The 11,641-nt window shown below is 35.4% G+C and overlaps 2 protein-coding genes across 3 annotated transcripts; one reads left to right on the forward strand and one right to left on the reverse strand.

Annotated features, from left to right (window-relative positions):
* Nucleotides 1-1,489: 1,489 nt before the first annotated feature.
* On the reverse strand, nt 1,490-7,640 carry LOC121969109. The gene is made up of 4 exons (XM_042519033.1): nt 7,389-7,640; nt 6,965-7,091; nt 2,017-2,359; nt 1,490-1,928 (listed from the first exon to the last, which is right to left on the reverse strand). The coding sequence occupies exons 1-4, from the start codon at nt 7,638-7,640 to the stop codon at nt 1,490-1,492; spliced, it is 1,161 nt and encodes a 386-aa protein (XP_042374967.1).
* On the forward strand, nt 1,827-3,119 carry LOC121969297. Of its 2 annotated transcripts, XM_042519313.1 has the most exons (3): nt 1,827-1,968; nt 2,077-2,378; nt 2,939-3,119. In XM_042519313.1, the coding sequence occupies exons 2-3, from the start codon at nt 2,077-2,079 to the stop codon at nt 2,994-2,996; spliced, it is 360 nt and encodes a 119-aa protein (XP_042375247.1). In that variant the 5' UTR covers nt 1,827-1,968; the 3' UTR covers nt 2,997-3,119. The 2 variants fall into 2 exon arrangements, with proteins under 2 accessions (XP_042375247.1, XP_042375248.1); XM_042519314.1 differs by lacking the exon at nt 1,827-1,968 and having other exon boundaries at nt 2,033-2,378.
* Nucleotides 7,641-11,641: the final 4,001 nt, after the last annotated feature.

Here is an 11,641-nt window from a genome sequence, read left to right on the forward strand (position 1 = left end):
GTTCCTGCAAGATAAAACACGGGCTCCTATTGCTTATTGCTTGTCGTAATCCTTATGAAAGGTTTGAGCATATAGAGTCGAGCTCGAGTTTCATACTTAGAGGGTGTTTGGCTGAGCTTATAAGCTCTATAAAATAGTTTATAAGTTGTTTTGGAGCTTATAAACTCTTCAAATTTGTTTGGTAAATTTTTTTTCGAACAACTTATAAGCTGTCAAAATAAGCTGTTTTGAAGCTTATAAGTTGTTTTTAAAAAAGTATGAAAGATCTTACTTTTTTAAAAAAGATCTTATTTTAATAATTTTTTTTTTCTAAAATATCCTTATATAATTTCATAAATCCTCATCTTATCCTCCATAAATTTTTATAAGTCTAATATCTTTTTATCTCCGCCGACTTTTCTTCCAACGCTGTGTCATCTCCTCGGCCAATGCCTCTTTTCAATTATCTCTCTTCCGGTGCAAAAATTCTCCCAAAACCCTCTATTAATAAAAATATCAAAATCATCTATTAATAGTATTATACCTTTTTTGATAATTTTATTAATAAAAAGATCTTATAATACCAAACACATCAATACCTTTAAGTTGATTGTAATAAGTTCACCCAAACACTTTAACAATTTATTTTTAAAATAATATCTAACAACTTATAAGCTCCTAAAATAACTTATAAGTTGTACGAGCTTATAAGCTATTTTTAATAAGTTTAGTCAAATACCCTCTTAATTATGAACTCGAGCTTATTTTTTTTAATTTTAAATTATTTTTTAATAAATAAATTAATATATTATATATTAGATACTATGAAAATAAATATTATTATTAATTCGTTTGACTCAATATGCCACGAGTAAATAATAATCGAGTTCGACTCGATTTCTAATTAAGTTGATTCGAATTCAATTAACTTTGAGCTTGAGTCAAATTGGGTGATTTAGATCATTTGTATTCCTAGATGTGAAAGCTTAAATAATCACCAACACCAAGCTAGTACATAGTGTTTAAAGAACATAAGTTGGAGCAAACTGCAAACATAATGTACGTTTGGCAACCATCTTCCATCGAACGATGAATTGAAATGAAAATCCATGATTTATTTTATCCATGTTAATCTTGGGATAGATTAATAGGAACACTAGAGATAAACATATTCACTTTTTACTATTATGAATTAAAATGAAAGTGGAACCGAACACAAGTTGCCGGAACTCCGGTTGACAACGGACCGAGGGAGGTAGGAGCCCAATATTTTAAAAAAATTAATTTTAAAATATTCCAATCGAATTGAATTTAAAATTATCCTATCTGTTCTCCGCATGGCATGTGAGTCACAATCCTTATCTATTATTCAGATTCAATCATTGAGATCGTGTTTTTTTTCCATCAATTATCTATTATTTAGATTCAATCACGTCGATCACTTGCCTTGTTCAATTTCTCCACTTGGAAACATTAATCACAAACAAACAGAGAAAACAGGATTCCACATTTAATCCTGCGCTATCCTCCAGATCATCAGATCTCTGATATCTAACTCTTGTCTCGTAGCTGCTCGACAGGAAAGCATCAACATCTGCCGGTGGCGCTGATCTGATCCTTCAGTTCTTGGATCCGCTCCGTAACAGTTCAATTCCAACAACCGTGCCTGAACACTCAACGCCAGACTCCACTGCATGACAGTGGCCTCACAGGGGACGCCGCCCGATGAGAGAGGGCGCCCAGGGCATTCATTAATTAATTGCTCCAATTCTGATACTGGGCTCACCGCGACCACACAGATTGCGGCAGCAATACCAGATCTTTCTCTGTTGTTTTCTCTTCGAAGAGGTGGAACTCTGCTCGTTGAATGATGCCTCCGATGGCAACAGAAGATCTTCGGCCCTGTCGGGAATGAGTGAAGGAGAAGCATTTGGAATGCATAGTCAGATCTGCGATGAGTGACACGTTATATAGATTCCAGCTCTACTTGTAAGATTTTTATTTTATTATTAAAATGTTTTAGTTTGGTCTTCTTACTTGTTGGAAAGGCCTATATAATGGCTCGCCGCTTGCCGCTTGCCTCGCGGCGGAGTGTAGATGAAACTCACCTCTCTGCTCCAATGCGGGTGCGTCGCGATGTGGCCGGAGGATGCGCCGGAGACGACGCCGGTGTCCCCTCTTGGGAACGTTGCCACCGCGGCGCCCCGTGGCCGTCGCCGCGGCGTGAGACGCAGCTTCAAGACCTGGAGGCCGTCGCTCTCAGCGATCTCTGAGCGCGGATCTACGACGGCGGTGGCGGCGGGGGCGGTCGATGGAAAAAGGGGTAGTGATGAGTCGGGCAAGGCGAAGGCTACCGTGTGTCGTCGAGTTCTTCCTCGTTCTCACAGCGATGATAACCGGTAATTAACCTCCCTGGATAACTCACGTCCTCGTACTCTGTTAAAATTTAAGAAAAAGTGAACATTTTGATCCGAGTTTCTATTCTAGAAACACGAAGATTCTTTCAACTTTTGTAAAATTTAAGCTCAACGCAAACAATTTTAATTCAGTAGTGTTGAATTATGCTGTCTTGATAACTGTCCCTCTGATCTGTAGCTTTATTGAGTAGCAAGCAACCATAAACTTTCCGGTGGGTGCCCTGTACGTATCTAACAAGTGGGGCTGAGAATTTGGATGACTATGGCCTTTGAAATGGCTATCCCCATCATAATGATAATGTGTCTCAAAAGTGTGCAGTTATACTTGTCTTCTTTCGGGGATGAAAGCGATTATTCTCCTTTATCTTTTTGCATAGTTTCAACATCTAATATCATATGCTACAACTAAGCTATTTATTCTTTGGGACTGTGAGAGGATTTTTCCTTGACTTAGGACAAACCCTTGGCTGTTTAGCAGTGAGTATTTACTTGATTTTTCTTGTTTGTCAATGTATCCTCATGTGAGTTTGTCCCTCTTTCAGGTACAAGGATGTTTCTTCAGTCATTTCAGCAATTAGTCCCACTGCATATTTGTTCTAGTGCCTAAATCAATCTACATTTGGGATCATAAAGAACATGTGATGAAGCATTATTGTCTTCTGGGAAGTCAGATGTATGTACAATTTTTTTTTCATATTCTTATCGATACAAATTTCGTGCGCATATCAGAATATCACCAATTCGAAGTACTGCAAAATGTATATCGGTGTAAATATTAGTAGGAACATAACACATAAAGAAGCATATTGACTATCTTGAGTTCATTTGAGATTGGGAATTAAAAGTTTGCTAGAGGTTGATAGAGATGAGATGTGTTAAGGGAAAGGAGGTTTGGAGGGCTATTGAGCTCATTATCGGTTGATTTTATTGGGGAAAGATGGCTTGAGAGGAGTGCTTTACTCTGTAATCTTCAAGTTGGTTGATTTTATTGGGGAAAGATGGCTTGAGAGGAGTGCTTTACTCTGTAATCTTCAAGTTGCTAAAGTAAAGACTTGCATTAGTAGCAATGTAACACATCTGGAAGAAAAGAATAGTACAAAGCATGTTAGAAGATCGTTGGCATGTCTTTATGATATTCCAAAACTTATTCTCAGAAAAAGTAATTGGAAGAAAAAAAGAAAATGGGGTAATATGTTTTTATTGAGAAGAAAAGCATACTGAACTTGTGTTCAGGGCATACAAGTTCTTCGCACAAACTTATAAATGCAAGGATAAAAAAAAAGGTTTTCCACACGAGCAGTTGGTTTATTACAGACTCCATCTACTTTATGAAATGCAGGTTTATTACAGACTCCATCTACTCTATGAAATGCAAAATGCAAACATTTTATATAACAAAGAGTTAAATAATTGTGCAACTCCCGCCATCAGGTTTGGTCACTTCACTGATCACCATCCCAGCCTCATGCAAAAAAATCAACAAAAATAGTGGCTTTTTATATAACAAACATCATTATCAAAAACAATTTAGTTAAAGCATACTGACAATGATGTTAAAAAATTCCTACAAATATCGTCTAATATGGCTAAGATGCCCTTATGTTTTCAAAAAATCAAGTTTGCATATACTTGTGAAGTATAAAGTTAACTTTGAAATGAAGAGAAATACTACTAATTCTGATTTTCATGAGTCAATCTTATCGCGAAGGAGTTGTATAATCAACAATTATGCAATCATATCTGCAATTGCATTGTCATAGGCCTGGCAAAAAGAAGAAGAGATTCTATAACAAGAAAGTCCATAACAACAACTATGACAAACCAAGTAGAATTATGTTGGGAAAGGGAAGAAAACAACACCAAGAAATGAAAAAGCCAGATAGAATGATCAATAGGTGGAATTGAAAAACAATGGCTTTTCTGTAGGATGCTGACTGGAACTGCAATATTAAATTCAGTATAATTAAAATAAATAGCTTTGGTTTGCATTTTCAGAAAAGAGCAATTAACAAATAAAAAAAGAAAAAAAAGACATCGTTATTCTTTTTTTTTTCCATTTTAAAAAGAAACATGTGGCACATGATGTGGCATCATGTGCCACATTTTAAAAAGAAACATGCTGCTTAAACAAGGAGGAAGGAGAAATAAATTTTAAAAAGTGAGCTTAAACAGAATTATAAAATTTAATATCTGAAAATTTGTTGTTATATTTTCATAAAGCGCTATTTAGTTAGAGATATAATGATAAAATATAAATTCATTGAGATAGGAAGAATCATTTAGGAAAAATTATAAAACTTTCATAGAAAAGAAAGAGAAACAAGGACAAAACGAGTGCTTAATTAAAATATGAAAAAACATTTATAGATTCACTAAGACAATATGGGAAGTGACAATCATTAAAGAATTACTTTTTTTTTACTTTTTCTTTCATCTTCTTTTGCCTCAAATTACCATTTGATTTTTCTTAATTTCAATGTCTATTTCAGTATTTCATGAATTAATACGAGATTAATTATTGTTTCATTCTTCCAACAGCTCTCTTCTTCTAGGATCTCTCTTCTTCAATCAAAATTTCAAAAGAAAGATTAACCACTACCTCTCTTTTAGCATTCTCTTTCTCTTTTAGAGTATAGATTGAAAGTTTATTGTATAATTTTTTTTCTTCATTACTTTCTACGAACATTAACCCAATCTCTACAACTTCAATATCTTGTGAAATATTCAGATTGAGTAGAGTTGATGAACTGAATTATTATATCAACAGTTTGGCGTTAGATCAAATTCATGAAATTAGGTCAAAGAATTGCATCTTTAAAATTTTCAACTTTGCTGGTTGCATATTTAATCCTACCAATTATGACTTGTAATTTCATATTTTCTTGGATCATATCCAAAATTCGAAGAAGATGACTAGTTGGAGATGTGGTTCTACGATTGACTGGAAGAATACTTTCGTAATCCTGCAAAACAAGAAGCATTAGTGCCGAGTCGAAAAGGGGTTCTTGGAGTTAACCCTCCGACGCTCAAGTCAATTCTCAACTTTGTGGAAAATAGTAGCAAACTATAGCTAGAGCGTGTAGAATGACAAAGTTACACATACCTCCACCTTTAGATGTGAATCCCCTTTTATAGCGTCACTGTAGTATTTGTGCATGTATTTCCAAGCGCATGCACATTTTTCAAAATTTTCTAGGAAAAGATAAGTAAAAAATGTCCCTAATACCTTTCTTTAAGTAAGCTCGCAAATCCCTGATGTGTTGGAAGTTTCTAAAGTACAGTCTGGCTGCTGGACATGCTTCGTTGTTAGTGGCACAAACCTCTAAAAGGGTATGATGAGATACGTAGGTTGACCCCATTGTAGGACGATCGGACGCCGATCGGGGGCCGCCCTGTAAGGACGTCCTCGCTCGGCCGTCTTTCTTTATTCGGCCTTTCTGTTGTCAGAGGGTTGCCTTTCATCCGACAGACCATGGCGTTCGGCCGGGACGATGATTGGGGGAATTTAAGTCTTGTTTCTTACCGTAGTGACCGGCTTTCCATGGAAGGTCGTCCGACCAGCCATGTTTGAGCGGTAGTGCAACCCCATTCGACCCACTATGCCCGACCTAAGGATATGTGCTTCAACTATCTTTACTTTGACTTCTGATGGACCCCTTTTCATCACAATCACCCTGTTTGGAATCCTATGGAATTGAATTCCTATGATAATTGGAATTCAATTCCATAGTTTGGAATGAATTTTTGAGATGGATTTGATATGGAATTCAATTCTAATTCCATTCAAAACGTGAATAGTAAATCAGACCTCAAATGGTCAGATTTAGATAGGGATTTACCATGAACAACTAAAATTACTTAATTATCCTTTTAACTTAAAACTATTTTTTCCATCTGTCGACTCTCTTGTTTTTTCCTGCCTTTCTCCCGTGCGCCGTTTCTCCTTGTGTCGAAAACTTCTCCTTGCACCGTTTCTCCCGTGCGCCACCTTCTTCATACTGCTGTCTTAACTGTGTGATCCCTTCTTCCTATTCTCTAATACTTAACTTGATTATTAAATGATTAGTTATAAGGATAAAATGGTAAATGTATAAAAATGAAATTCAATTCAAATAGATTCCAAATTAAGGAATTCAATTCAATTCTATTATTCACTAATCCATTTCAAATATAGGAATTGAATTCAATTCCTGCCAGAATTCAATTCCTTCACTTAAGTTGTTTCCAAACAGGGTGAATATTATTCTTGATATTTATGACTTACAAATGATTCATGATTTTGATTGTGGTATTTTCTTTAATAAAGTGTTGCCCAAAACCAAATTATGTTTCAAAACTATAAGATGAAATAATTTTACAGAAATTTACATAAACCTTTTAACAAAGTATAAGCGAACACATTAAGCAATTCTATCTTAATTCTCATATTGTTAAAATAACAAACCAAAGTAAGGACAAAATGAATTCCAAGAATGTACATTCTAATGAGTAGAGTAGGTACAGAATACTGATCATGCATCTAACCAAAATGTAAAAGAGCGTGCATTCTAATGAGCTCAGTTGCTTACCTTCTTGATAATATATAGTACATGCCATTTCTGGAGAACATAGAGCCTCTATGTAGAACATCGAGAAATTTAGTGCCAAATTCAGACGAATTGGATTTCCTGGTCCTGATTCTGCTCGAGCAATGCCCTGCTATAATTAGCCAGCATCAATGAGAATCACAAAACAGTTATAACTAATGAAAGATCGAGAAGATATAGATATCAAATGAAAGTCAAATCATCGAGTAATAGAACCTGAGAGGCCTTATAGAAAGATAAGGTATTATCAATAGTGTCCTTGCGCTTAGATCCCGTCTTAAACTCGACTAAGTGGCAATAATAATCTCCCTTCATCGTAAGGTAGACAACCTTGGATTCAGGTTTGTGAGCGTTTGGGATGAGGATGGAGTCAATGAAGCGGAAGACAACATGACAACATGACAACATGATTTCTGTTGTCCAGGTCCACCTCCTCCTTGATCATTGAAGAGATGTTCTTCAAGACAGCGAGTCGAGATCCAATAACGTTCTCGTAAGTGCCCGAAAGGAGCTCGTGCTCCTCGGTCGTTAGTTCATTTTGCTCAGATGCCGCCTCACGGGCAATTTTCTCCATATACTCCCTCATATCTTCAAATCTTCCCACCACCCTTGCCAATTTGGCAAAGTACACATCTTGGTTCATCATTTCTGTTATCATCTCGTCGGATAGAATTCAAAGATTGGAGGCGTGTAATTTACAGGAGTTTGATTCTAATCTGTTGCACAAAGAAGGGGCAACACCTCTCAACCTCTAACGTGCAGAAGAAAAGGAAGAGAGAAAGAGATCACGCGAAGCAACAAGACAAAGACGCACAAAAGGAGAGCAAACACCAGGAAGGAGAAGAAAAAGAGAAAGAAGAAGAGTTACCATGGTTCGGCGGCGTGCCTACTCCACAAAAACCGTCGAAGCTTGATTAGAATTCTCTCTACACAAGAGAATCACATCTAATGATTTTTATGATTGTTGTTGTACAATAGATTTACAATGACCTCTATAAATAATGAACAAACCCCAAACTCGATAAATTCGTAACAGAATTTTGTTATGAAAAATCACAATAGAATTCTTTTATGAAAAATCACAACAAAATTCTATTATGAAAAATCGTAATAGAATTCTGTTATATAAAATTGCAACAGAATTTCATTACGAAAAATCTTAACAGATTTTTCTTCCATGACATCCATCGCATTGGCCTTTATCCAAATATGAGGCATCCGTCAACAATCTCCACCTTGGCGAATATTCACCCCTTCGAAGAACACGAGTATCTGAACAAAACTCCACATGGATCTCTGGATCTGGGCTTCCTTCCTCTAGCATCTAGAGATATGAATCAAGTTCAAGTAATGCTTAAACTTCTCTGTGGTCACTGGCTTTGTCAGCATATCTGCAATATTGTCTGCAGTGTGAACCTTTTCAAGTTGAATTTCTCTGGAAGTAATCAACTCTTTGATCTTGTGAAATCTCACATCAATGTGCTTGATTTCGCATGATACACCTGTTTCTTCGCTAAATATATAGCAATCTGACTATCGCATAATAACTTAACTTCACCTTGCTGAACACCCAGTTCTCTGACCAACCATGTAAGTCATAAAACTTCCTTCGCTGCTTCAGCTGTTGCCATGTACTCAGACTCCGTAATAGACAATGCAACAATAGATTGTATCATAGATTTCCAACAAATAGGTCCTCCTGCCACAGTGAACACGTATTTTGTAGTAGACCTCCTGTTATCTAAATCTCTTGTATAGTCTGCATCTATGTACCTAGCAATTACAGGATATTCCGATTGTCTACTGAACATGATGTCATAATCAGTTGTATTTTTCAAGTATTTGGAAACATAGTTTGCAAAATCGTGATCTGGATCGTACGATCCTACGATCCAGAAACCCAAAATCAATCTAAGATCATGCAGAATGGATTTTTGCAGTAGGATCGCAGCAGGATAGGTAGGATCGGAACAGGATTGGAGCAGAATCAGAGCAGAATCGGTGAAAGCTTTAAGAGGTCATAACTTTTGACTCGGATTGAATCACGGGACCTATAATATATCAAATCAAAGCTTGTTCAGAGATTTTTAATAAATTTCAAAGTTTATCCTTAACCACCCTATTTCAAATTCAAAAAATATCATTTAAATCCTCTTCGAATGTCTAGAAGATTTTATTTTATTTTTATTATTTTTTTCAGCTTATTAGGGTTTTAAATTATTTAAACATATGTTTAATTATTTTTGAGTTAGTTTTTTATCAATAATATTCTGTCATTTCTTTTCCCCAAAATGATGATATTTTGGATGTCTATTGTCTAGTATTGTGTGGTATCAATCAGTCTTTAGAAGATTATTTCCAGCATTCATATTTGAATAAAAGGACTCAATAACTTCTGTTATATACGTTAGACGCTTTGTTAGCCTTAAATTGAATTATCTTATAAATCAAAGAAATATTTTTAACATTGAATGTGTTATTATTATTGTGTTAATAGAAATTTTATATTCTTTCATTTTATGATATAAAAATATAAATATTATTACTATGCGAGAATGATAGTTAAATTATAAGTTAATTTAAATTTGTACATGCAGTAATGTAATATGAGGTGTTGAGTATAAATGATTGCATATATATATACAAAATTAGTTATCTATTTATATGTAAATAAGCTTTTTAGTTTTTTTTCTAATTGTTAGTCATGTATGATAAGATTTTAAGGGTTTTTGGTAGGATCATACGATTCTACGATCCGATCATGACTGATCCGATCCTGACCCTAAATCGATTCTGCGTAGGGTCGTGATTCTATAAACTATGTTTGAAAATCCATTTCACTACATCCTAATGTGGTCGACCAGGATTTGAGAGAAACTTACTTACCATACTAACTGTTTACGCCAAATCTTGTCTCGTGTAAACCATGATATACATCAGATAACCAACTGCACTGACATAAGAAACCTTTAGCATCTCTTGGATCTCATCATCCGTCTTTGGACACTGTGTACTGGATAACTTGAAGTGATGCTCCAGAAGTGTGCTCACCGACTTTGCATTCTTCATGTTGAACCTATCCAGGACCTTCTCCACATAGCTACCTTGAGACAACCATAATCTCCCTACAGCTCTATTCTTGTGAATATCTATCCCAAGAATCTTCTTGGCCTCTTCCAAATCTTTCATGTCAAATTCCTTGCTCAGTAGCCTCTTCAATTTGTCAACCTCTTTCATTTTCTTTACAACAATGAGCATGTCATCTACGTATAGTAGTAAGAAAACCAGTGATTCATCTTCAAGACTCTTCACATATATGCAGCAATCATACTCACATCTCCTATATCCATTTTGAATAATGTATGAATCAGAACGTTTATACCATTGCCTAGGAGATTGTTTCAATCCATAAAGTGATTTCTTCAACTTGTAAACCAACTGTTCTTGTCCGGACTGACTAAATCCCACGAGGTTGTAACATAAAAATCTACTCCTCTAAATTTCCATGAAGAAATGTCGTCCTTGTTGGAGTGTATACTAAAAGCCTAGCTTTTGTAAATATTTATTTTGAAATAAAAGAATCACATTGGTCAATATCTACATTTATTTGTTAAATGTAATTGTTCAATTAATTTATATAGTAGACAACATAATGTGTGGTGTCACACACAGAAGATCATGTTGACAGTTCTTTATAAATTATAAACAGTTGTTCACGACTAAGATGGAAAGGAACAAACCATCGGAATAGTCGTAGTGTAATTAAGTATTAGTTTATCTTGATTAATAAATTACACTGGTACACTCTAAGTGTTAGTTAGTCCTAGGAAAACGTACCGGTTCCACTGTACAAAAAATTTTGTACAAGTGTTGAACCTTTCCTTAAATGACCTATTGTGTTCTTTAGAAGTTAAATTAGAAATCGCAGATGGAACTTAACATCATTGATTCCAAATTTAACTTATCTGTTCTTAATGGTTTAGATTTGAATCGCAAGCGGAACTTAACACTATTGATTCAAATCTACCTAAGTTATTAATTCCATAAATATTAATTTCCAAAATTGGGTTCCAGGATTACATGGTGAGGCACATGACCTTCTTGGATATGGGAGCAACCACCAACGCCTAGGCAAAGCCTTTTAAGGAAAGCTAATATTTATTTCTTTAAATAACTCTAGGTTAACCAAAAAGAACAATTGAATCACAAATTCAAAAAAGAAGAAAACACAAACTCGAAAAATAAATTCGAAAAACCTAAATCTAATTGGCTCTTGTATTTAGAATTCTTACAAAGAAAATAACTAGTATGATGCGGAAGAAAACTACTAGTTATACCTTCTCTTTGTAAGCTAATGACCTCGAGATCTTTTGCCGTATTTCTCGCCTCACCTTGGACGTCGTGTGGGCGACGATCCTCCAAGATGAACACCACCCAAAAGAGCTTCTCCTCCTTGTAATATTCGGTCACCACCACCACAATAGAAAAGAGAGCAAAAGGAGAAGAGAAGGAGAGAGGGGCCAGCCACCAAGAGAGTCTCCAAGCCAAAGAATAAGAGTTGTATCTCATGAAGCCCCCTTACCCCTTCTTTTATATTACTTGCCCAAGACAAATAAGGAAAAACTTTTTACAAAAAATAAAATTATCCAAGAGTTTTTC

Source organism: Zingiber officinale, chromosome 4A (genome assembly GCF_018446385.1).
Source record: "Zingiber officinale cultivar Zhangliang chromosome 4A, Zo_v1.1, whole genome shotgun sequence".
In the NCBI taxonomy this organism is placed as follows: Eukaryota; Viridiplantae; Streptophyta; class Magnoliopsida; order Zingiberales; family Zingiberaceae; genus Zingiber; species Zingiber officinale.

Excerpts from the sequence above, each read along its gene's own strand:
- LOC121969297 (XM_042519313.1), top strand. The coding sequence starts at position 2,077 with ATGAAACTCACCTCTCTGCTCCAATGCGGGTGCGTCGCGATGTGGCCG. Across the intron at positions 2,379-2,938 it reads TCTCACAGCGATGATAACCG|GTACAAGGATGTTTCTTCAG; the intron begins GTAATTAACCTC and ends TCCCTCTTTCAG.
- LOC121969109 (XM_042519033.1), bottom strand. The coding sequence starts at position 7,640 with ATGATAACAGAAATGATGAACCAAGATGTGTACTTTGCCAAATTGGCA. Across the intron at positions 7,092-7,388 it reads ACCTGGACAACAGAAATCAT|GGCATTGCTCGAGCAGAATC; the intron begins GTTGTCATGTTG and ends TAATTATAGCAG. Across the intron at positions 2,360-6,964 it reads TACTATATATTATCAAGAAG|AACGAGGAAGAACTCGACGA; the intron begins GTAAGCAACTGA and ends CATCGCTGTGAG.